Source organism: Moschus berezovskii, chromosome 10 (assembly GCF_049115385.1).
Source record: "Moschus berezovskii isolate FMDL1 chromosome 10, NW_MosBer_1.0, whole genome shotgun sequence".
Taxonomy (NCBI): Eukaryota; Metazoa; Chordata; class Mammalia; order Artiodactyla; family Moschidae; genus Moschus; species Moschus berezovskii.
Window position 1 is genome coordinate 81,152,373 of NC_142469.1, and position 26,748 is coordinate 81,179,120.

General features: G+C 39.6%; 1 protein-coding gene and 1 long non-coding RNA gene across 6 annotated transcripts in view; one reads left to right on the top strand and one right to left on the bottom strand.

Annotated features, from left to right (window-relative positions):
* Positions 1 to 26,748, top strand: part of PDE7B (phosphodiesterase 7B) — a 357,977-nt gene that overhangs the window by 168,025 nt on the left and 163,204 nt on the right. The window contains exon 1 of one of the 2 annotated variants that reach the window (XM_055432828.2): positions 17,956 to 23,318. The exons of the other annotated variant lie outside the window; for it this stretch is intronic. Coding sequence (XP_055288803.2) covers positions 23,081 to 23,318 — 238 coding nt within the window. The 5' untranslated portion in view covers positions 17,956 to 23,080. Of the gene's footprint in view, positions 1 to 17,955; positions 23,319 to 26,748 lie in introns of those variants that run through there. 2 annotated transcript variants of the gene reach the window in all.
* Positions 1 to 26,748, bottom strand: part of LOC129560702 (uncharacterized) — a 132,252-nt gene that overhangs the window by 30,223 nt on the left and 75,281 nt on the right. Inside the window, exons 2-4 of one of the 4 annotated variants that reach the window (XR_008686844.2) lie at positions 16,750 to 16,900; positions 15,129 to 15,238; positions 1,075 to 1,309 (exon numbers count right to left, since the gene is read on the bottom strand). This is a non-coding gene — a long non-coding RNA (uncharacterized LOC129560702). Of the gene's footprint in view, positions 1 to 1,074; positions 1,310 to 13,102; positions 15,239 to 16,749; positions 16,901 to 26,748 lie in introns of those variants that run through there. The other 3 variants (XR_008686845.2, XR_008686847.2, XR_008686843.2) reach the window with 3 other exon arrangements.

A 26,748-nucleotide genomic window follows, 5' to 3' on the forward strand; every position in this document is an offset into this window, starting at 1 on the left:
TTTAAAGATGGAAAGAGAATTACAGATTTACTACATTAATTTGCATCTTCCTTTGAAAAGGTGGATCCCCCAAAAGAAATTTTTCTCAAGTGCCTTTTGTGGTGATTGTAAGTAATAAAATTGAAAATAGAGAAAGGGTGGATGATTGACCACTTAGCAAGAGAATAAAGGGGAAATTGTCATCTATGACAGTGACAAACACTGAGTTGGAGGCATTCAGATAACCTCTGTTCTCCTTGTGACCAGATAAATATACACTCTTGGTTCCCAGATTCCTTCCATACTTGGTGCAATACTTGAAAAAACTATTTTTTGACCAGGTTTTTGGCATTTTCATCTTTTCTGGGAATACTTCTAAATGACCTAGGGGAAATTTTCTAAACCAGAGAACAGTTTTGGCAGCAAAAGCAAGCCTCAATATGTATTATGACTGAAACAAAGTAATTTAGCCTTTTACTCATGCAAGGACCTATGAGAACATCTATGTTAAGCAAAATAAAATGAATTTGATATCTCTATTTTAAATATGTGGACAAATGTTTTACATTCTTATTATTTTAACTCTATAAGAGAAAATGTGGTTGATGACTTGCTAATAAATGAGAAGAAATTAACTAGATTATTAATGTCAGATTTGTAATTTACTCTTACAGAATTAAGTTCTCAATTGTATTATATTTGTTCTCCTTATATGGCTGCTTTCTCTGTTATCATGTAAAAAGTGTATAAAACAGCCTCTCTGGACCTTTATTTTTCTCATCTATACAATGGAGATAATAGGTCCTATTTCAAAGGGCTACTGAGATGATTAGATGATACAATATAAGTAAAATTTCTCACCCAGTGACTATACACAGTAGAATCTTTCTGATACATTCCTTTCTACCTTCTTGTTATTTTCTATGACATTTGAAAAAAGTAGTGTGAGGATTTCAGTGGATTAATTGTGTAAAGTCCAACTGGTAAGGGCACAAAGCCAGGTATGTGTGGAGGAGCTACCATTTATGAGTGCTAACTGTGTACCTGGCACATAATAAATGCTCTATAAATATTAGCTATTATCATACCACACACCTCGTTTTATCCTCACAATAACTCAGGAGAGTGTTTCTTTTCATTCTCATTTTCCAGTTGATGAAACTAAGGCTTGGGAGGTCAAGTAACTTGCCCAGTGTCACACAGCAGGATTATGACAGTCAGAATTTCAACTGAGATGCTCTCCAGAACTCCTGGTCTCACCCCTGCATACGCCACAGCTACTGAAGTATAAGAAGTATTGGGCAGGCAGGCCTGGGGTGAAGTCCATCATCTGGAATAAGACAGCAAAACCAGAAGTAAAATAAAAGACAAGGTAGCTGGCCTTCTCACCTATGAGAGTAATTCCCAGTAGCAATCTCTAAGCCTACTTATTCACAAGCATAACGCAAGTACATAAGCATAATGCATAAGTACTACTTATTCAAGTATATTTAATCAGCTTGGTTATCTGGTCTCACAGTCTCTAGAAGATCTGAAGCAATAGAACTGCAGGTAGGGACAAGTTTCTAAAGCCAATTGCCTTGAGAACAAGAAAAATGAATTCTGAAAACCTGCCAAATGCTGACCCAAAACTTTTTTTAAATGTAGTAGCCTGGAGCCCTTACCATACGAGTCCTTGAAGTAATAGATAGTCATAATAAAGTCATTTAAATTGTTAGAACAGAAATGTGTTACACATTTTATATAAAAAATAAATTTCATCCAAATATTATTGTTTTTAGGTCAGGGACTTAAATAGGAAGTATCAGCAGGGAAAACAATCATTTAAATACATTTCCTCTGTTGATAGTTTTATCTAACTGTCAATATTATCAAAACTATTGGGTTTTGACAATATTAATTTTTCATTATTAATCCTGAAAATTTAACCACATTAACTTTTAGTTTTTTACTTGCTGGACTTTACTCCATTGTACATAATTTTTTGAATTGGGTGATCAAAATTGTGCCAAAGGAAAATTTTATATCAGGCAGTATTCAAACATCACTGACTAGCATAGGAAATGGCTTCGTGCACTATTTTAAGAAGGAGCTGGCAACTTTTAATGTTACCACTAATATTTTAACATAAAGTATGATCAGGAAGAAAATTAACTCATTTTCTATAAACATGCAATCTCCTAAGAATTTCTACCCTAAGCATTTTTTACTGAACAGGTATGTTTCAACATACATTGACAACATTGGTTGATAGCCCTGGGAAGTTAGGAACTATGATGGCAGTGGATAAGATAGCCAGGGAAAATTTCAAAAATATTAAATAGTGACTTAGGATTTTTAAAGCCATAGTTGTCTTCTGACTTTTATCTGTAGATTTTCTTGAATTAGGGGGCAAATCATTTGATTCCCAGAAGAATTCCAATCTCATTTTGACTGATAGAACCCCAGAATGCAGATAACTGAATCCAGAATATATCAGGAAGACACACCTCCACCAGAGTCCCCTCAACCCAAGTCCTGCAAACCAGAGTCCTTGGGAAGCTCATGAATGAGGACCAGAAAAAACTTCACCTGAGAGATGGACTGATTTTTCTTTCATCTGTTTCTTTGTTTAGAGCATTACTCCAAACGCATTCCCTATTTAGTATAAGACTCCTCTTATACATCCCAATTTCCTGGTAGCTCCACACAGATTAGATCAATAGATGATCATTCTGGGACTATATTCTTCCCCTGAAGAATTTTTGTCTTTGTCCTTCATGGTCTCAGACAGACATGGAAAAATCATACAGTGGCTATAGCACCTGAGCATTATGTCCAACCTGACTCAATGTGATCAATTCCTCAGCATTGTTAACAACCCTGATCCCAACCCAGTCAAGAAAAAGGAGGCCAACATGTGGCATGTAATCTGGATCATCATGCCGTTTAGAGTCAAATGAAAACCGCTGAGGGCTTCCCAGGTGACTCAGTGGTAAAGAATCCACCTGCCAAGGCAGGAGATGGGTTCAATCCCTGGGTCGGGAAGATCCACTTGAGTATTTTGCCTGGATAATTCCATGGGCAGAGAAGCCTGGTGGGCTACAGTCCAGGGAGTCACAAAGAATCAGACATGACTGAGCATACACATGTGAGAAACTCTGAACACTCTAAGTAACAAAAAGAACATGGTACCTCCTCATCTAAGTAACTCAAAACAAAACAATAAAGGAATCTTTATCACTTAAAGAAGTCCAACAAAGTTCTGATGGTTCTTAAGATATTTATTTCCATACTTTAAAAACGTATGTATCCAAAAAACCAAGTATTTATTATAAGAAAATTTTGGTGTCCATGCTTTGTTAATCCCCTAAATATGGACTTAGCCCATGCATTAGCTATCTTTGTGCCCAAGTATCTCTCACTTTGAGTGATATATGCGTGGACTCCCCCTCCCCACAAAAGGCCCAGAATTGTCTCATGGTCACCCATCTCTATTTTTACAAAAACATAGTCTCTGCTTGTATCCACTTGATGAAGTCAGTATGCATACTACTAAGTAGATATTTAAAAATACAATCCTGGAAATAAATACTACCAGAAGTGCAAAGTATTGTTCTTAAAATTGATCTGCTTCTGAGGTTAATAAATGACTCTCTGAGAATAAATTGTTCAACCCTGTAATATGAATAAAGTAAAGGACATTGCAGGACTCTGTAGCCAAAGTTCTTCTGGTAAATTACAGGATGCCTTGAGAGAAGTTGCATTGTTTCAATGATGAAGAAATTAATTCCCAGAAAACAAATTTTTTTTAGTTTCACAAAGAGTGAAATAAGTGACAGAGAATTCAAACATCTAGTATAGCTTGAGAAAAAGAAGAAAAGGAAAATTTCTCAAATTTTAAAACCACACCTATCAGGGCACTACCAAATATGTTTTTTCTCATTTTCCCCGCAATGTACTCACGGTTTAAAATATTTTGTCTATGAAACTGTATTAATTTGGCAATAATTATTTTGTTTTTCTTTTTCCCTCTTTTTTAACTACAATTAGACCTTGTGCTCAAGAAGTTGTTAACAATTTTATTGCAACTAAGAATTTGCAATTTTTGACAATCGGCATATGGCAATTTATTTTATAAGTTTATCAATTTATCAAAGCTTATTTTGTTTCTACTAAAGACATACATATAATATTTTTTAAAGTGTATGTATCTATATATTAAGCCATTTACTGTATTGAAATATTCATGGTAATATAATATAGCTTTTAAATATATAGCAAAAAATAACTTGCCAACCATAATTCCCTATCTTATCATCTCTCCAAGGCAGAAAACTGCACTGAACTCAATCTTCTCTTTTTAGAGAGGAAAATAAGTCCTAGAGTGATTACTGCCTTCTCCAAGATCAAACAACCATTAAAAATGGAATTTTCTTTTGTCCGTAACACTTCTGGAACAAATCCCATCTACTTTCTATGTTCTCTGAATAAGCTCTTATTTTAAAAGAAGAGACTCACAGGAAAATTGTTTCTATCAAATGACTGTCTCTCAGATCACCTCTTCTCTCCACTGTCCATGACTCTTCCAGGAATAACTATTTGCTCCATAATATAGCTTCCCTTGTATCTGTACCTTCCTCCATTTCACCACTGCATTATAACAATCATGCCTACTTTGGTCTGCCATCCCCTCTGGGGTTATGGGCTTTTTGATCTCTTTATCTTCAGCACTTACTGTACTTAGTTCCATGTTGATTTCGGATGGAAGCAATTGGACTGAACAGGACACAATGTTTTGTTTCCTTTAAAACAAAACAAATATACCAATACTTCCCAAATTTTTTCCCCTAGACGCTATACTCAAACTATCTACTTGATATCTACTAGGGTATCTGAAGTGAAAGGTATCTGAAAGGCATCCCAAACTCCCAATATCCAACTAAGTGCTTGATTAGCATCACATCTAAATATGTTTCTTCCCATCCCAGCCGTTAACTAGAACTCAGCTGCCCTCTTTCCCTCACATGCCAATCCATAGGTATATTCTAGAGACCTACTTCCAAAATCTTTCCTAAAACTGTTTATTTTTCTTTTGGTCTCACGCTAGCCAAGCCATTGTTCTTTCTTTCTTGAATTTTATTAGCCTGCTTGCTAATTTCTGCTTCTACTCTTGCTCCTATAAAATCCCTTCTCAGCAGAACTACCACTGTGATCTTATGAAAACTACATTAGATCACACCACTCTTCTGAAAAACTTCTGATGCTTTATCATCACACTTGGAATGACATCCAAGAGCATCTCTAGTCAGTTACACAGCCTAACATGGTCTGCTCAGAATCTCATCACGCACAACCCGCTCCCTCACTCACTGAATCCCTGCCATCTCCTCTTCGTTTCTCAGCTAGACACAGTCAGCTAGTTCTTGCTTTAGGGTCTTTCCCTCAGTTGTTCCTCTACCTCAAATCTTCTTCCCTAGATCTTTGACTGGCTGGCTTTTCCTTGCCATTAATTTTCAGCCTGATTATCACTTAGTTCAAGAGGCCTCTCCTAATCATACAATGAAAATCCCCTTTCAGCCACTATTAATCAATTAATTTCATTTATAATATCTCTGATAATGACCGAGGACTGTCTTGCTAATGTATTTGTGTGTGTGTTTCTGGCTTTCACTGAAATGTAAAGTCTGACTTGTTCAAAGCTTTGCTTCCCGCCTGGCTCATAAAAGGTGCTTCATGAATGTTTGTTGCTCAGTGCTGTTCATTTCATCTTCCTGACTTGGTTATTGACAAGGTGAATGAAGTCCTGTGCTTCAGAGTCTCCCTGAAAAAGATTTGTCATCTAGGGTCAAGAAATCTCTTCTCTTTTCCATCCTTGAGTGCCTACTCAATGTTTCTGTAATGACTGGTTGTTAATGTGTAGTAACCTTTTGTCCCCAGCAGTTGCATCCTTTGGGCCCTGACGTTGATTTTCCTCATCTTGGTGCCTGAAGAGCCAGATTGATCTCTTTTGTCCCATTGCCCTGGCCATGTGCAGTGATACCCACAGTGCAGGAGGTGGAAGGCACCGCTCTTCAGGTATCAGAAGGGGTGACCCCCCTGCCTGGCCCCAGCAGCGTGGTGGGGGCTGAGTCCCAAGCCTGTGTGTGTGGCGCACGTAACATCCTGACCCTTCCCCAGAGTTGGCCTGGGGCTTTGGATGGGTACTGACTGAACTCCTGAGATCAGATTTACTTGTCCCACTAGGGAGTTCTGGTAGAGAGGGTGGGAAAGACTGCAAAGTACTATGTCTATTAACTCTCAGAGATTACAAATGGAAACCAAAAAGAGAAAGAAAGGGACAGAGAGAAACAGGATGGTCTCAGAAAAAAAAATCAGCTCACTCACCATTTTACCCCACTGCCCCATGAAACCAGCTATTTGCTAATACAGTTCTATACTGGCTGAGTTTCCATAAAGCTACTGTGACACTCCAGCTTTTTTCTCAAATTATGGAGCTGCTTTTAGATACCTATGAGGCCATTCAGGGGTGCATGGTCATTCATTCATTGAACAGATATCTGCTACCCCTGAGGAACAGTCTGCTCTGATCAGTGGTATGGTAGTGACATCACTCTTGGTCCAGGTTCATCTCTCAGTGCAGAAGATCCCAGAACGGCAGGGTGTTGCCGAGTCTGACAAACTCAGAGGTAGTCTACAATCCCCAACAAGAGTTGAGCAAGCAGAACCCTAAAGAAAGGTTGATGCTTAGAACTCGTCTAAACCTTTGATGTAAGACTGAAGCCCAAATATTCTGAGTTGTTCCCCAGTCCCACACCACACTAATTTCACCAACAGTCCTTCTCCAGTCTTCAATGGAGGGGCTGAGGAATGGACAGTTCAGGGTGGTTCTATAATTACAGCTCCTCAAGGAGGGATTGGGGGTAGGAGGAGACGGGGACGGCAGAGAATGAGATGGCTGGATGGCATCACCGACTCGATGGACATGAGTTTGAGTGAACTTCGGGAGTTGGTGATGGACAGGGAGGCCTGGTGAGCTGTGGTTCATGGGGTCGCAAAGAGTCGGACACGACTAAGCGACTGAACTAACTAACTAACTAAAGTTCCTTGAACAGAGCACCTTTCCTTCACCATCCTAATCCCCTGATGGTAAAGAAAGCCATTCTCTTACTTTTTGACACGGTCAATTTCTGCAATCTTCTCCAAGAACTACAAAAATCATTTCACACTCTCACAAGAAACCTTTGATTTCTCTAGTTATAGGAACCATCTCATGGCAAAAGTAAATAAATAAACAAAAGTCTTTTTGAAGTTGCTTTACCTTTTTCAGACCACAAGGATATTATTTAGAAAATTTGTGAGAAACTTTAATGCCTTAAATGATGTTCATAAGTCCTGAAGAGGTGACGGAGTTTCCCAGAGTGCTTTTAATTACCAGCCAGGAGTGTGCTTCTTGGCCTTCCCTATAGTTCAGTTGATAAACAATCTGCCTGCAATGCAAGAGACCGGGGTTCGATTACTGAATCCAGATGATCCCCTGGAGAAGGAAATGGCAACCCACTCCAGTATTCTTGCCTGGAGAATCACAGGAACAGAGGAGCCTGGCAGGCTACAGTCCATGGGGTTGCAAGAGTCAGACACGACTGAGCAACTAAACCACCAATGTGCTTCTTGCAAGGTCCTGAGGGACTGATTTACAGATGACAGTGTCTTACCAAGAAGAGTTGATACTTCAGCAACTTACATCCTTTGATGAAAAGTGAGGAAATAAAAACTTTTCAGACAATTATTCTCTAGGAATAATTATGTTGTAATGGGTTTCTAGAGAGTTAAAGAGAAACTAGTTCAGTACTCAGGGTCTATGCCTGTTTATTTAGACCACATTAGTACTCAGTGTCAATGGCTATCTATTTAGAACACACTGGAAAAAAATAATTTTATGTTTTGTACAACTGGATCTGGAGAACATTTCAGATCATCTGAAACTCGTGTTAGAAGTTAGAACATGAGGAAGAGATGGGAACAGCCCAGTATTGAACAGAAGGGCCCAGCAACTGATGTTCTCTGGGGTCCTGGAGTAACCTTTATGATTATTGACAGTGAAAAGCCATACTTCTTCTGTTCTCTGTAGTTTCTTTTTTATCTTTGTCTTCTTTTTCACCATCTCCTTGACTACTTACTTCATACCCTTCGTTTTTGCTTACTTTTACCTCTTTTTTGCAAACGTTTTTATGAAGCATATAATTTACAATGTTGTGTTAGTTTCAGATGTGCTGAAAAATTATTGTTATATATATGTAATTTATTTTATTTATATATATATATTCTTCTTTAAATTCCTTTCCATTATAGGTTATTACAAGATATTTAATATAGCAACCTGTGCTATACAATAGGTCCTGTCGTCTATCTATTTGACATGTAGCAGTGTGTATCTGTTAATCCAAAACTCCTCTAATTTGTGCCCCCTACACTTTTACCTCTCCTATCTTTACCCTCTGTATATTACTTTCTGGCTGTACTGATGGCACACAGGGCTAAGTGGGCTATTGATGCCAGCTGCCTGCAAAAGAGAGCAGGTGATTTGGAAAAGATGGTCATAACTGGCTTTTACTGAATGCCTGCTTTGCACCTGGACTTGTTCTACAGACTTTGCACAAATGCTCTCATTTAATCCTTAGTTGTCCCAAGAGTTCAGTCTAATTTTTCCAACACTTTGGTGCTACTGGAGGATAAAAGCTCTTTCAGTTTTTGTTTTGTTTCTGAAAACTCTCTTCCCAAAGATCCTAAGAGAAAAACTCCCAAGACATGCCAACTTGAAGAAAACAGATGTCAGAGGTACATTTGACCCATAGGTTAGAGATAAGAAACAACTGTGTAGGTCCTCTAAGGAATTTCAAGTAGATTTCAATAACCAATCTTTTGTTTGCACATTTGTGCTCTTATGGGGAAATGTGACTTTACCAAGCATGTTACTGGGGAAAAGTTCTAACCCTTCAATAATTTCAAGAAAACCAGCATATGGTTTAGGTCAAAAAGAGGACTTGGATTTTGCAACACCAAGTATCCCTTCTGAGGTTTCCCAAAATGCTGTGGCTATCCCCCACCGAACTTTCTTCTTATTTTACCACAGAAATAATAGTGCTATTTCATCATTTATTGTGATCTTGGCCACTTGAGAGGTTCTCTAAGGAAGCTATCAAAGACATGAGTACCTGCACTCAATGTAATATTGCAAAAATGAAATACAGAATTTACATGCATGATGGACATAAAGAAAAACTTTAAATAAAACAAGGCATCAATTATAATTAATGTAAGGACAAATATACAGAGGGAAAAATGGAATGGCTGGGATTAATTGGGTTTGGTCAGGCAAAGATTTAGAGTATTTCATGTTATTTCAAATAAGTGAATTAATTTATTAATAAATTGTTACTGGGGACAGGACTTGGGGAATATCCACAGAAGTTGAGCATCTGAAAGTCAGAATGATTTGCCCCAGGCTTTGAACTTTTCTCTCCTTAGGGACATTTCTGAAGAGCCAAGCCCTTCTGTCACTTTGTAACACCTTATAAAGAAGGTGTTATATAAAGGTGTTGTGAAATTTATAGGTTTACATTTCCCTAGTAGAAGGACCGTGAATATAAATGACGAGGTAACCAAATTTACCATTTGGAAGTAAAGCCAAGAAAAGGAACTAAGGCAGAAAACAGAAAATGCCTGACCCACTGGAAACGTAGCTGTCGTCAATTTCATCTCCAATCTATTACCCCAGGTCAGAAATCAGCTGAAGACCAGATTTGGATTTCCCTACATGTATTGTACATATAAAAACTGACCCAAGTCATTTCCTTAACACTCGGAAACACTTAAGAATCTCTTTTTCCCATTTCTGGCCAAGCTGTTTAGAAAACCCAGATGCAGCTGGCACTGTGATACTGTAAGCAGCCTTGCTAAATGGCTCCAAAAGGAAAATATCCTTCTAATGTCTTGGGGAAATCGACTCATCTCCACTCACCAATTCTACATCATTGTTCCCTGGTTTTTCAGATCCAAGATTTAGGTCAGAGACAGCAGAGTTGCTGCTGCAATTATGATTAAATCACACAGAAACTACTCTGATCATCTTTCATCACTACCCTGAAGAGTTCCAGTGCATGGCAATGGCAGTCACACAGAATGGTACAGGTAAATCAAGTCAGTTTTCATAAGGAATGAAGTTATTTTCAGAGTGTAGTGTCTGGTTTGAGGAAACCATCCATTAATGAAGGGAGACCAGATGTTCACCTAATTTTTTAAAAAAATGTCTATGTGCGCCATTTTCTTTCTCTGCAATCATACTGAGAGAGGAAGACCTTCAGCACTCTCTGGATGAAGGTTGTGGCAGAAATCTCAAGTCCAACCTGGTGGCTACAGTCATGACCACAGTGGGATAGAATATGGCTTAAAGAACACAGGATATAATCCTACCATGAAGATAAAATATAGAAACAGATGCTGGAAGTATCATAATTATTCTTTCCTTCTGACTTGCCTCACATAAATGTTCATAATACAGCCATGGATACAGCCATGTATGGTTGCAATGTGTTGATCAAACCAAGTTCCTATTGCTTTATAATATACCCAACCGCACAGGAAGTGTAGCCTGCTCTAGAGCCAATCTGCCTTGGTTCAAATCACTCTTCTAAAGCTTGGTAGTATCTGAATCTTGAGCAAATTAATTTCATAGGGAATCATGATTGTACCTACCTTATCTGGGTTCTTGTAAGGATAATATAAGGCATTTTATATAAAATGTGTAGTGCTGTACTGAGTTCATAAGCAGTGAAAAGAACATGCTTAAGCTCAGGCCTGTGAGAATCCAGGGCTTATGCTGTCATTGGTATAATTAGAAAATTACCTGCTGTGGATTGAGTGTTTGTGTCCTCCCCAAAATCTTATGTGGAAACCCTAATCCCAGTGTGATGAGTAACTGGGTCATGAGAGTGGGGCCCTCATAAATGAGATTATAAGAAAGACTTGAGAGACATGGTCTCTCCACCCATGAAGATGTAGTAAGAAGGCAGTGTTGCGATAAGGAGCCTCACCTGATCCTAACTGTGCTGACACCCTGATGATTTCAGGCTTCCAGACTTCAGAACTGTGAGAAATAAATTTCTGTTGTTTCAGCCATCCAGTCTGTCTTCAGCTTGAGCTAAGATGGGACCTAATTGAAATGATTAATTTATCTCTAAAGTCCCTTAAAACTCTGGCATTGCATGATTTGCCTTTCTTGGCTATCTTGGAATAAGAACTTTTCCTAAGCTGCCAAGTCACTAGCAACACGGTATCAAGTCACCTGAGAAAAGTGAGAAGATTCTTAAAGTTTTAAAATCATTACAGCTAAACTTTAAAAAAAAAATCCTATCAGCAAATAAAAAATAATCAACAAAAATATAATTAATCATCCACATTATTTTGCAACATACAAACTCTAACATAGTTCGCAATTTTTTGTTTTAAATAGATTTCTAGACATTGTCTAAATTGTCAAGGTACAAGAAAAATTTAATGAAAAAAAGTTGGTTTTCATCATTATTAATCACAGACACTTACTGAGATCTGTCCAGTCCACAATTATATTTTAATACTACAATGCATCATGCTTTATGATTAGTTGTATATGTGTTTGTTTCTCCACTAAATTTGTAAATAACTTTAAGGACAGGGACTATGTTTTTTTATATAAAGCACTTAGCGTGAGACACTCAATAAATTATTAGCCACTCAGTAAATGCAGAAGGAAGGGAGAAAGGAAGGAAGGAAGGGTACATCCCAGGATTTTATGTTATTATGCAAACTATGAAGCAATGCTCCCTGCATTCTAAATTGAAAGACAAGCCAGAGCATTAAAGGCAAATAGTGATACAAGTTAAGTTATCTTAAAAATAAATAAAATGGATAAGAAGTTCTGCTTTATTTAAATCAAAGAGGCAGTTGAAGTGGGGCACAAAGACTTCATGAAGAAAATGGGAGTTTTTTGGATGAGATAAGTGGAAAAATCTTTCCCAATAAAGAGAAGAAAAATGTGAGCAATAAATATTAGCTTTCTGATGCTGCTGTAACAAATTACCACAAACGTAATGCTTAAAACAAACACAAATGTTTTATCTTACAATTTTGGAGTTTAGAAGTCTAAAATGAGTCCCATTAGGCCAAAATCAAAGTGTCTGCATTCTTTTCTGATGGCTCTAAAGAGAACGCAGTTTTTCCCTTTTCTTTCTTTGAAAGGTTGCCCTCATTCCTTGGCTTGAGGTTTCTTACTGTCTTCAAAGCTACCATTGGCTAGTTGAATCTTTATCACATCTTATCAGTCTGACTCTGACTCTCCTGCCTCCCTTGTCCACACGTAAGAACCCTTGTGATTACACTGCATCCGTGCAGACAATCCGGAAGAGTCTTCCTATCTTAACATCAGATGATTCAGTTCAATTCAGTTCAGTGGCTCAGTCGTGTCCGACTCTTTGCGACCGCATGAATCGCAGCACGCCAGGCCTCCCTGTCTATCACCAACTCCTGGAGTTCACCCAAACTCATGTGCATCGAGTCAGTGATGCCATCCAGCCATCTCATCCTCTGTCGTCCCCTTCTCCTCCTGCTCCGAATCCCTCCCAGCATCAGAGACTTTTCTAGTGAGTCAACTCTTCGCATGAGGTGGCCAAAGTATTGGAATTTCAGATTTAGCATCAGTCCTTCCAATGAACACCCAGGATTGATCTCCTCTAGAATGGACTGGTTGGATCTCCTTGCAGTCCAAGGGACTCTCAAGAGTCTTCTCCAGCACCACAGTTCAAAAGCATCAATTCTTCAGCGATCAGCTTTCTTCACAGTCCAACTCACACATCTATACATGACCACGGGAAAAACCATAGCCTTGACTAGACGGACCTTGGTTGGCAAAGTAATGTCTCTGCTTTTTAATATGCTATCTAGGTTGGTCATAACTTTCCTTCCAAGGAGTAAGCGTCTTTTAATTTCATGGCTTCAATCAGCATCTGCAGTGATTTTGGAGCCCCCAAAAATAAAGTCTGACACTGTTTCCACTGTTTCCCCATCTATTTCCCATGAAGTGATGGGACCAGATGCCATGATCTTTGTTTTCTGAATGTTGAGCTTCAAGCCAACCTTTTCACTCTCCTCTTTCACTTTCATCAAGAGGCTTTTGAGTTCCTCTTCACTTTAGCAACCTTAATTCCTCTTGCTGCAATAATACCTCTTTGCTATGTAAACTAACTTATTCACAGGTTCTAGGGATTAGGATGTAGACATCTTTGGGAGGTCATTATTCTGACTATCACACAGATCACTGTGTATCTAGCATGTATGGGAAACAATATGATTCCATAGGAATTTTGAGTGTTAAATGTAACTTGAATGAGTTTACAAGGCTCGGTGAGTGGGAGCATGGTTTTGAAATGTTGAATGCCCAACAAAGGGATTTAAACTGTTTCTTTAGGTAGTAATTCTCTCTGTGTTGTGTTGCTACTAATATCTCCAATCACTTTTTATTTGCTACACATTAGAAAATGATATGCACATTAGGAAATATCCTAACTTTTAAAGATAATTAAGACTTCACTGAAATTTTTTGAATGACTAATGAGAAACTTTAAAAATACATTTTAGAAGTAGCTCAATCAATTTACTCCTCAAACTTTGAAAGTAAAGAAGTAATAAAGCATAAAAAGGTATTTTTAAAAGCCTGGTTGCAGATGGTTCTGGAGTTGACTCCTTATATTCTAATCCAGACACACAGATATAAGAGCAACAAGATATGTGAATACATGCAAGTCAAAGGTAGGTATTTTTGCCTTGCTCTCAAAATAGGCAACAGGACATGAATGTCCCAAGCAAAAATGTGTAAGAGGACAAAGAATGCAAGAAGTCTCATGGTCAGACTATTGAATGGATTCAGGGAGAAGATCATGGAGGACAGAAAGTAGCAGGTCCCAGAGGCCCAGAGAAGAAAATAGAGCAGAACCCGTGGTAACCAACTCTTAGAGACAGAAAGATGTGCAATCATTTTAGATACTTTATGGAGTAGAAAGAGCAAATTTTAGTTAGAATTTAAACGTGGGATGGAAAAAAAGGTTATGAAGAAACTCTTAGAGAGTCTTTAGATGGTAAAGATTCCATACGTGCATCAGTGTTCCAATTATTCTAATGCCTTAGGCGTTCTTTCCTTGATAATACTGCTGTTTTTCCTTGATAATACTGCTGTTATCTTCTAGCAACACTACATACCACAAAAGGCAGTGTGGATTCAGCTGGATTTCCCATACCATACTACACAGAGAGTGTGTTGTATATTGTTTATGTACATTATATAGCTTCACCTTTACTTATTTTTTATGACTACTTCCTGGCAAGCCATTTCCCTGAGTACTTTTCTAATTCCCTTTTATTTTTTCTTATTAAAAAAATGGTTTTGTTTGTTTTGGTTGCACCGCACGGCAACCCTTGCCCCGTTTAGTGGAAGTGTGGAGTCTTCACCACTGGGCCTCCAGGGAAGTCGCACCTCACCTTTCCTTTTTCCCCTTGATTCTCCAGAGGAGAAGAGGTTCTGCTGCTGCTGCTAAGTCACTTCAGTCGTGTCCGACTCTGTGTGACCCCATAGACCGCAGCCCATCAGGCTCCCCCGTCCCTGGGATTCTCCAGGCAAGAACACTGGAGTGGGTTTCCATTTCTTTCTCCAATGTGTGAAAGTGAAAAGGGAAAGTGAAGTCACTCAGTCATGTCTGACTCGTAGCGACCCCATGGACTGCAGCCTACCAGGCTCCTCCGTCCATGGGATTTTCTAGGCAAGAGCACTGGAGTGGCTTGCCATTGCCTTCTCCTAGAAGAGGTTCTAAAATTACCTTAAAAATTACCACGATATATATTCACTCTTAATCCATTATCTCCCAGCTTTCCCTTTCTTGTTTCTTAGTTACTCCTGTATATGATAGGAAATATAGGCGTTCATCAGTGTAGAAAGCACTTAGAAAGAATCAGGAAAGACAAAGGGAGAAAAAATACAACCACCTGTGTTTCCAATTACCAGCAGATGCTTCCATTTATTCTAAGCGTTCTTCTTCAGTTAACTGTACAAATTCTTAATCATATAAATGTGATAGTGTTCCAACCTCATGCTCTTGATTATCCTTGTCTTCCAGTTGATTTCACATGCCTCTTGCTTCTGGTATCAGTTTCCCATGAATGCTATGTCTGGAGCTGCCTGAACTCCAGGTGATACCTGATAAAGAATGCAGCCTGTTGCAGAGTTTATCTTTTTTGTTTTATATTTCACTGTGACATTGCAGTACATTTCTCTGACTCAGCAACACCATTGGCTACTCGCTGGTTATAGCTCCATGAATGCCTACTTTCTTTCCATCTTTGCTTTGTGGAGTCATCTGGTCACCATTCATTCATGCCTGGAGTATTACAGTGAGAAAGATTACCAGGCTTTATCTGAAGTCTGCTTTACATAGACCTTTAATAAATCAAATGAAGGAGTACGTCTTGGTGAGAATATCCATGATGATGGAGATCAAAGACTTAGAGCCTTGCCTGTATTTCAATCATTCTGAAAATAACAATAGTCCCTGGTGACTCAGTGGTAAAGAATCTGCCTGCCAGTACAGGCGACTCAGGAGACACAAGTTCAGTCCCTGGGTCGGGAAGATCCCCAGAAGAAGAAAACAGCAACCTATTCCAGTATTCTTGCCTGGGAAATTTCATGGCCAGAGGAAGCTGGTAGTCTACAGTCCATGGGGTCACAAAGAATCAGATACAACTGAGAATGAGCACACACACACAGCACAATAAAATGCTGGAAAGGGGGAAGGGTGGCAAAATTAGGCTTAAGTAAATTTTGCTTGAAATTTCAAAAACAGCCATTTGGCTTTGAAGTTGACTCCACTGAATATATATTCTTTCTCACAGTGGCCCATACTGTTTAGTCAACCTTATTTTTTAAAGTTAATTCATAAGGGAAAAGAAATGAATGAAACAAAATTTAAAAGCCAAGTAGTGATTCAATATCATGAATGCCCCTGGACATAGCCCTTGCTCTTATATTGCAGCTCTGGTTGCTTATTTCCAGTTGAGAGTAGTTATCCTGAGCCACTAATGATTGTTTTCAAAAGTCTTAATACATGTTCCTATAAAAAGAAGGGTAGTTTTGCTTCATTTTCTTTTATAACTAACATGGAAGTGGCAGAAAATATCTCCCACTTAGTAGGCCTCTCACCTTGCATCCCAGTGTGGACCACAGACAGCAGCCTTGTCATCCCCATAGAACTTCCTAGAAATGCAGGGTCTCAGGCCCCACCCAGACCTGCCCAAACCAAATCTTCATTTTAATAGACTCTCCAAGTGATCTGTGTGCACACTAACATCTGAGAAGAATTGCTGTAGAACAGCGTCTGAGAGACACCTTTTGGCATGTATATTTAATGTAATTCATAATCACCAGGAGGTAATATGTGAAAAAGGGAAAAATAAATAATAATTTGAGGAGGCAGTAGGATTACACTTCATACACATATAGTCGAAACTTCCTTCTTCCAGACTGACTTTGAACTCCATAAACAAAAACATAACTGAACTCCAAAGGGAAAAAAAAAAATAAATGCTCTTAGAAGGTTTTACTCCTTACCATTTTCTCACTTTCCTTTTATGTTGTTTATACTAATAATATTTCTATATCTTATTAGTGATCTAGTTTATTTTGATTATATTAAGAGGGAAAAAGAATCTCACTTGGGCATTTCCCAGCAGGTCTTTGAGGATGTCTGGACAATCTCCCCTCCAGCCTTCTTGAGGTCTTCTTAGTTCTTGAGAGTTCTTAGTTGAGAGTGCTTAGTTCTTAGTCTTCCCAGTTCTTGAGAGCTTCCAGAACCCATGTATCTCACTTGCAAAAAAGAAGTAAAGCATATTTCAGACTTTGTTTAAGCCACTTTTGAAACATTCTACTTGGTTTTATGTACTATACTACCTTGAAAAACATTTGTGAATTCACTGGAGATGAGCTAGGAGCTATCAAGATTATTAAAATATTTGAGGATTATAGACTCCCAAGGAAAAGATTGGAAGCCCATGTGGTTTGTTTAGAGAAACGAAGCCAGAGGCAGGCCTGAGACACGTGCTTATCACCACAGCCTACAATACAAAGCTTTACAGCTCATGAACATCAAACACAACCATTAGTCACTGCAGCCAGAAATTGAAATTCTAATCACAGAAATGGATACAGTATTAACCAGAACACTAAATAAGCCTTGGTAAAGATGGAGCAGGCTTACACTCTAGACATGATTCATAACTGTTATCACACCTCCCAAATACAGTTACAATGAATATTTATCCTACTGAGTTTCTTTTAACACATATTTTGTTATTCATCTATGCTCATTCACATGGCAATCATTTTTCCTACCTCTCCCCACCTTTGTATCATTAAATCCCTGACTATCTCTCCCCTGGGGCCACTCTCTGCTCTCCAGTCCCTTGTCTCTGACTTCCTCTACTCCTGCATCCTCATGCAAAGAATGAATTTCCAGAGTGGGACCTAATTTAAGGATGGGGAGTCTGACTTTTTCAGTTTTTCTTATAGATCTCAGGAAAGTAGAACCAAAATTTTAGTTTAGATAAATTATCAATTATGATTTATTATGGCTTAAAAATATCATTTAAAATTTTTCAGCACATTATTGCTTATTTAATCTTTATTTAATCTTATTTTATCCTTACAAATAAGATAAAAGGCATGATGGATAAGGTTGTAATTGGTACCATGCTGCTGCTGCTGCTAAGTCACTTCAGTCGTGTCCGACTCTGTGCAACCCCATAGACGGAAGCCCACCAGGCTCCCCCATCCCTGGGATTCTCCAGGCAAGAACACTGGAGTGGGTTGCCATTTCCTTCTCCAATGTGTGAAAGTGAAAAGTGAAAGTGAAGTCACTCAGTCTTGTCCGACCCTTAGCGACCCCACGGATTGCAGCCTACCAGGCTCCTCCATCCATGGGATTTTTGGTACCATACCCTTTTGTAAATGGGCTTCCCTTGTGGCTCAGATGGTAAAGAATATGCCTGCAATGTGGAAGACCTGGGTTCTATTCCTGGGTTGGGAAGATCCCCTTGAGGAGGACATGGCAACCCACTCCAGTACTCTTGCCTAGAGAATCCCATGGAGGCAGGAGCCTGGTAGGCTACAGTCCATGGGGTCGCAAAGAGTTGGATACAACTAAGGTACTTCACTAAGGTATTAATAGTAGTCTTGAAGGACTTCTTGGATATTTCATTATTATAGTTGTTTTGGAAGAAGGTGACACACCCGTAAACATGAAATTATGACAAGTGTACCACCACTTACAATATTTGATAATCAGAAATAAGTGTCCCTGGTAGTCCAATGGTTAAGACTCTGCACTCCAAATGCAGGAGGCATGGATTTGAGCCCTGGTTGGGGAGCTAAGATCCTGCATGTGGCATAGCGTGACCAAAAAAAAAAAAGGAAGAAGTTCTGAAATCCCAGAAAGGTTTCAGCCAGAGGATGCCATGGTCACACAGCAAAACATCAGGTCATGGAGAGAGCAGGGAGGGGGAGCCAGGTGGAGAAAATCAAGTCCTCCAGTCATTTTGTTCTCAACCCCTGTGTTATTGGACTCTTTTTTTTTGCAGGTTAACTGTCAGCGACAGGAAACTTAGCATTACCTAGATATCTGAGAACCAGGATAGAGGTCTGATGATGCCAGCTAAAACCCTGGTTTTTCTCTTTGAATGTCCAAAGAAAAGTAATAGAAGACATCGTAATGCACAGTGAAAACTCAAAACGAGGTGGGGAAAGCCAGAGAGGTTCCCGTGCCTGAGAAAGGACCCAGGGGCTGGTAAAGAGATTCTCTCCTCTGCTGTTGCTCTGGCTGCTAATACATATTTGCAAAGTGAATAAGGGAATGATTGGTTGTAGTTTAGAAACCTGTTGTGAAATCACACTGTGAATCTGTCAGCTCAGCTTCCTTCTACCCACCCCCACCTCCCTCTCCTCATCTTGCCCCACCCCTCTCCTCCCTTCCCACGTGATGGTGAAAATATGTGCTGCCTTCTATGGTCGATCTGTGGACCAAGTCCTTTTCCCTACTTGCTGGCATGATTCCTCAAGATTAGTTAAAGCCAAAGTTATTACATTTCTATGTCTCCTGAAGGACACTGTAAATTGTTAGAGCTTCTCCTACTTAGACTACCTTAAACAAAGTTGAAAGACCTGTTTTTCCTCCTTTACTCCTTTTCCTCCTTTGTGAATTGCATTTGAATTGCATTTGTGAAACCTTGGGTGGTCATGTGTGTGTGTGTGTGTGTGTGTGTGTGTGTTTATATATCCTGTATCCGTATTTGAACTGATGGAGAGAAAAGCCCAGGACAAAATGAATAAATTCCCTCAACAGTCTCAAATTTTTCTTCAAATATAAAAACAGGGTGGGAGTTAATAAGTATTTAAAGTACTTGAAAAATACCTTAGTGAGAAGACTTTGATTAATTAAAATGAAGTTTTGGGAGAATCTAATCTAAAATTGAAATGAATGTGTATTTGTTTCTATTTTTTAATGTACATTATCTAGAATGATTAGAAATATTTAATATTGTTAATATTTTCTTTTAAAGTCGTACATAATAAGGGCTTAGCAGCCTATCAACTAGAACAGCCATAAATCGACAACATTTTTACAGAGCACACAGAACACTAGAAATTCTTCAAGATGATCCAGGTTCTAAAACATTATGTTTCCAAATCTTTTTTCTTGGTTGTATACTTTAGCATTGTGGTTATCAGTTCTTTTCTTTATAGCTGCAAACACACAACAAAGTTTGATATTTTAGGAATCCATTGGAACAAGCTGTTTTGATTTTGTTAATTCTCATGACATTTCTGTCATACAAGAAGAGAACTATGCTACTTTCCTCTTCATGGGAAGTTAGGTTGACTCACATGCTTGGGGAAAAAAAAAGAGCTTATTTTGTAAGTCTATCTTATAATTTCCTGTTTTGGGCATATTAAGTACTGATATTAAGACTTAGAAGAATCCTTACAAGTCACATAGATGAGACCTCTTTGCTCTATGAGTCCTCTGGGCACAGACCCTCTGCATTAGCCCTTCTCCCCTTCCCTGGTATAGTAATCAGTGAATGATGTAAAGGGAAAATCATAGGTTTAAAGGCATGCTCTTCTAAAGTAACTATCTGAAAGATAAAAGAGATGCTAACCTACAAAATGGAACATAACCACCTTTTAGAAGATTTGTGAGGGGTAGTTTTAGTCCAAGTGCTAGCATCTCATCAGTTTGTCCCAATCTCTTGAACCTGTAAGTTGAGCCAAAACTCTCCTGAGCCAAGCTTTCTCGCAAGATTTCCTGTACTTCCTGCTTCTATGTGAGCCAGAAATACCATGAGAATGACCTTCCTTGTGGTATTTCTGTACTTCTACCGTGGAATGAAGATAATCCCATATTGGGGAGAATTTTTAATTGTACAGTATTTTTAATTTCCAAATATTCTAATGAGGAAGATTCCTTTTCGAGGATGAAAACTTGAGATGGCATTTTCCTGGCCTTAATTTATTTCTACTACGAAGTATTCATGTTCAATGATTCAACATTTTGTAACTTCTCTAAGGTATTTTTACATGGAAATATGTAAAATTATATAGAGAATACAGTGGAAACTTATATCCTAGGATTTTTTTTAAAAAGTCATTCTTAAAGGAATGTGCAATGAAGGGTTATATTCTTAATACATTAGTGTATGTAACATATTATATCATATATTTGTTTTCTTTGTTCTTAACCCCTTTGTTCCAAGGGTCAGGATATCCTGATGCTAAGTACTATTACAAAATAACTGAACAAAAATAAAAATAGTCAAACACTTAGGAAACTCTTCGGTTGTTATGTCAAGGAAGTTTGTGACTGAGGAGTGAGTATAAGACACTATTCAGGAAATATGCTAATAGAGGACAGCAGCCTACATGTGCTTATTAAATAAAATTGTCTCAATTCTAGAGAGCTTGAATGCCCCCAACCTGATGGAAGGGTAAGATAAGAACTGGGAGGGCTGTCAAAAGTGGTAGAACTGTCAGACTGAGGCTTAAATCCCTTCATCTCTTAGTAAAGAGGGAAGTTAAAAAAGGCACATCTTTCTCATAAGTGGGTCATTGATTATTTCTTAATTGGGTTGTATGAATATCTGGTTGTTACGGGAAGAGCTGCTTGATCAATATTTTAATCATGAAACTCACAAGCAGCTGTGTCCTAAATGTGTTTTATTGTTGTTTCTTGTCCTTAAAGATGTTGACCCTTCTTCACCCGTTACAAAAGCTTTGCCAGCGTCCTTTTCCATCCAGAAAAAAGAAAAGCCACTTAATTCACTGTAGAAAACTAAACTTCTCACCCATGGGTTTAAAGGAATAATCAGAACAATAGCAACATGACAGTAGCTTTTGCTAGTTTCAACTTTTAAAACACGAGTTGAGGGAGATGAAAATAATAGACACCCTACAATGGTCCTTATCCTCTCCCCTAAAGAAACAGCAAATGCTTGTGTGATAAAACAGCCCCAAAAGGAAAGCAAAACAGGAGCAACAGATTGTACATCAACAAAATAAAATGCCAAGCAAAATAAAGCCCTTTGCAATGCTGAGACATGAAAAGGAAAGATGGGATTGTTACAATGACCTCCCCAAGAAAATAGGAGTTAGCCACGTGAATGTACAAGTTCAAATTGCTCCTACCAACCCAATTTGCTGGCAAAATACCACCTCACTTTCATTTGTGTCAGGGCTTTTCACACTAGCTCCAGGGGATAACCCCTCTGCTGTGCAAGTTCTCACTTCTAGGCTGAGCGCCTCCATCTCTGAACCTTGGGATCCAAATCAGGCGGCCCCTGATTGTCCTCAACTCAACCACTGTCAGGTGGGGGGGTGCCATTTGTGGCCCAAATGTCATGTCCCCAGTGCTCTATCTCTGGAAAGCGAATCTTCGACACTCTTTTTGCTGTCATTTATGTCCCCAGTGGATCTGCTTTAAAATTATTATTTCATCCCAAGCGATGTGTCCAGACTTTGCAACCTCACCGCACGTTTGCATGAGGATCTGGATGCTTCCCCAAGTCACTTCTTTCAAAGTTAGCTCTGGAATGTGATTCACTGTTATTTCCCTTCCAGCTGAAGGGCAGCTGAGGTTACAAAGGGATTGGACTAATAGTCCAAAATTCAGTTAAGTTTGCTGAGAACCAAGTGACAGCGGAGAGGGAGAGTTATGGAGGAGGGGAGTGTGTGAACTGTGGTCCTGGGGAGCAACCCAAGACCTTTCGAATAACCCCAGCTCAGTGCAGACTGTGGTGGACCGGCAAGGTGGCCCCCGGCCAGACCTTCCAGAAAGGAGCAGCTGAGAATCGGTCCTGCCAGTGGTCAGCCTCCCCTGTTTTCTCCTTGAGGGCTGGAGCTGGGGAAACTTCTAGGTTTCCTGCACCACGAGGGTGACTCCTTACCTGACACCTTCAGGTAACTGGCCTCTAGAGTACCCCTCTGAGAGGCTGGCGAAGGGGAAACCCCCACCTCTTGGCGTGAAGTCCTTAAGGGCTAAACAAGCCACTTGACAAACTTTTGACAAGCACCTAAAGAGAACTGAGAACAAATAAATCGGAAGAAGATAAAAGGCAAAGGCTAAAACCTCAATGGCTTTTCCACCCCCCTCTGCTGTGGCTCCAGCTGTAGCCTGGGATTAATTAAGTGCTGCGAAGTCAGTGCCTGAGAGAGCAGGGGGAAACGCTTTCTCTCTCTAAGGAGGGAGACAGGAACCGTTCTCACCAGTGAGAAACCTTGGGAAGTGAGTCGCCCTCGTCCTCAGTGTTTGTGGAGGGACTGGAAGGACAGGGGGGCTGTGCCAGGCTGGAGGAGGCTTGCCTTTCCGAAGCTAGAGAGGATTTTCCGGGGCTTCGCCTTCCCCTGCCTGGGAAGAATTTCCCCTCTGGTAGCAGCAGCCGCCGTGGCGGCGGCGGCAGCAGCAGCAGTCCGACCTCCTCTTCTGGGGACCAGGGCAGAATGCCTGTGCTCGAGCGCTATTTCCACTCGGCAGAGCTGGGCAGAAGGTGGACGGCCCCAGAAGGTGAGCTGCCCGCCCCACTGGGCAGCCGGCCGGGGTGCCAGCAGGGGCCGCTGCCCTGGGACTTGCCAGAGATGATCAGGATGGTAAAGCTGGTCTGGAAATCCAAAAGTGAGCTGCAGGCGACCAAACAGAGAGGCATTCTGGAGAATGAAGATGCTCTCCACAGCGTTCCAGGTAAACGGACTGGGAGGTGTGAGAGGTACCAGGGCCAAGTCTGAGGACTTTCAAGTCCCTTCCTTGGAGAGCCCAAGATATAAAAATGAGAAAAGGAAGGAAGGCAAACTGTACAGCGTAGGGCCCGAGGGCTGTGATTAATACATGTTTGCTCTTTTATTAAAGTGCATCTTAAAATTAAGAGTGGTGTGGCAGGACGAGCATGAATAGTGGAAAATCAAGAAATCTGGGATCTGGGCTTAAGCTGTCATTTGATTGTCCCGTGGCTTAAGTGAAATTTTCTAAGCTTCAGTCCTGGTAAGGAAGGGAAGAAATTGGGCACTTTTTAATGTCTATCCTGTCTCTGCAATTTCTTGTTGATAAGCCAGTTGTCCCTGAGAAACTATTCTTCTTAGGTTGCTTTTTTGTAATGCTTTATGCAAAGTAAAATATATTTTCTTATTTTCTCATGGTTTATATGCTGTAAACCATGTATTCATGTTCCCAGGAGTGAGTGAACTGAAAATTGTTTATGTCGTGAGAAACTTGATAAACCGCCTTGCCTCAATTTCCCCTTTTGACAAATGACAATAATACAGATTTCCCCATTGATATTAGGAAAAATCAGCTCACAAATGTGGAAATGATGATTCATAGGAGCTTTGTCACGTTATAAGAATGTGCTGTGTTTGGGACAGTTGAGAAGAACTTTGCTATATTTTTAACAGTGGGGACCACACCACAAACATATCTAGGACCCCTTTGGAGGATCCCAAGGGACTCTGATAACACCATCAACTAAAAATGCAGGGTGTGCTTTTCCTTAGGGAATAAGTTGGTAGATATTTGGAAAGTGGTGGTTCACTTTAGAGGAACAAATGTGAGCATGTGTTTATGCATTTGAAGTCTTGGCTAGCCCGATGCGTGGAATCCTGACATGCCATTGGTGGTGAGAGATGGGGAACTAGATGGAAAAGCTATACCAAAATTTACCTCTTCTTCTCATGGAAAGAGACTAGGAAATAAAAACTCAGCTAATTTTGTTTTTAATCACTTATGCAGAAACTTTTTTAAGTTGCCTAATAATCTAAAGAGAACATGATTAAAAAATAATGCTCTGGGCAAGAGGAAAACAGATTTGAAAGGAATTAAAAACAAAAAGTGTTGGTCTCTAGTAAACAATGAATACTTAGGAAAGAGAAGGAAACCCATGAGACTGAGGTTTATGTGGCATTTGGGAGATGGATGCCCAAGGAAATGGGTCTTGGTCAGAAAAAATGAGGTAATGCTAAAGCCATCCCATATTTCATGTGAGTTCAAGAAAAATGGAAAAACCCACCTGGGCAGAAAACTTAACTATGACACTTCAACTGTAACCACTCTTGGTTTGTTTCAGTCTAGTGAATGATTAAAATGCATATTTCAAATTACAACTTTGGTAAAACTACTTAATCTAACAGATGTTAGTTTGTAGAGATATGTGTATATTATTATTTATTTTATGTGCTAGTGGGCATCTAATTCCTGAAAAAGCAATACTATAGAGAGAAAACAAAAGCCCTGCAAGTTTTTATCACTTAAAGTTACATTTTTCTGGATGTTGTGAAGTTGAGCTAAATGAGTCTCAATGTGCCCGCGGGCCCCTAACCTCTCGCTCAGTGGAATATAGATCAGTGGCCGTGCTGATTCCCAGGGAGGCTGCTCCCTCCTTTGCTGGTATCCTCATCCTGCCTGCCAGGAAGCAAGATCTATTTGAGCACCTCCCCAAAAGCTGCCTGTTTGCCTTCTCTTCTTCCTTCCCTGACTCCCCAGCCTCAAGGAGATGATGGACTCACAATTTCTGACATGGACAGAAAGCCATTTTTCATCTATATATGCAGCATGAGTCCATATGATGAAGCCCCAAAGGCAAGTTGCTTCACTTTCCAAATTTTCTTGTTCGTTCTCTCATCTTGTTGCTGAGGCTATGCTTCCTCCTCTCATCAAGTGCTCTGTGCCATTCCCACCCTACCAGCATGATGGTGAGGGACTCAGGAGCACGTGTAGATTATTTGCAAAAGCCTGGCATCTTTCTATTTTTAGAAGGACTTGGTTTAAACTGGCTTCAGGTTGTGTACGGGGTTTAGGTAGAAGGTTCTTCAAAAAACCAAGGCACCTCATGCTCTCTTGCTGTCCCTCTCTTTCTCAGATCTGACCCTAGCCTCAGAATCCTCAGACAATTTAGAAATACTTTGACAAAATGGAACAATCTCTGTTCCTCCAGAGACTTACCTTATGCTTGGAATGTCTTTTTGACATAGGCAACTGAAAATTTTCATTAAACCTACAAAATCCAGCTCCCACATCCCTTTCTTTGCAATGGCTTTTCTGCTCTCCACCCCCCCCCACCCCTAAATCCTCCTCCACAGGCATCTATTCCCTCTCTTTCACTCTCTTTACCTGTAAGAACTTCACATATTGCATTTTTAGTACACAGCATTGGCCATGCTAGTAACAAAAAACAGGAAAATCAAATACCATAGCATTCTATGTGTATTTCAACTGCGTGTGATAACAGATAAATAAGTTTACATTTCTAAAAACCATGAAACTGCAGGAATTCTGAAGAGAATCAACAGTCTAGAGAACTTTAGGGACTGAAGTCACTGTTTCTTAGTAAGCCAAATTTAACAGTAAAAGTTCTGGCTTTTCTTTTCCTTAGTGAAGGACATCATTATTTGTACTCGTACTTCTTGGTCAAGACTGGAACTTTCTTTCATAAGTGAAATAGATAAGTGCTCTGAGATTTTGCTTAGGTAATAAAGGGAGAAAACAAAAGGATTTGTGGAAAGATAAATGCATACATAAGTTTTCATGAGAAATATTTAAGATGAAGTACACCGAACTGTGAGTGATGGAAAACAGAGGAACAGGTCTCCTGAGGAGAGCAAGTTCTACAGAGGAGGTCATTCATGGGAATATCTTTGCTAGAGACTAATGCAACTTTTAAAGCAATGGGTTGGATTTTGTTTGTTTTTTAAGTCTTTATTTAACAGAAAAGGACCGAAGGGTAAATATCACAGAAATACTAATTTTTACTCTTTTTTTAATTGGAGTATAATTGCTTGGCTAATGTTTCTGCTATACATCAGCCTGAGTCAACTACATGTGTACTTTTATCCTTTCCCTCTTAAGCCTCCCCCCCCCACCTCCCTCTATGTCATCACAGAGCACTGAGCTGAGCTCTTTGTGCTGTACAGCAGCTTCCCACTAGCTATCTATTTTACACATGGTCATGTATATAAATCAATGCAACTCTCTCATTTGGTCCCACCCTCTCCTTCCCACCCATTCTCCTCCACCCTCCAACCCCCATCCCCATGTCCAGAAGACTGGTCTTAAAAAAAAAAAACCACAATAGGTTGGGGGAGGGAATGGAGATTGACAGGAGAAAGAGAGAGTCTCAGCTTCA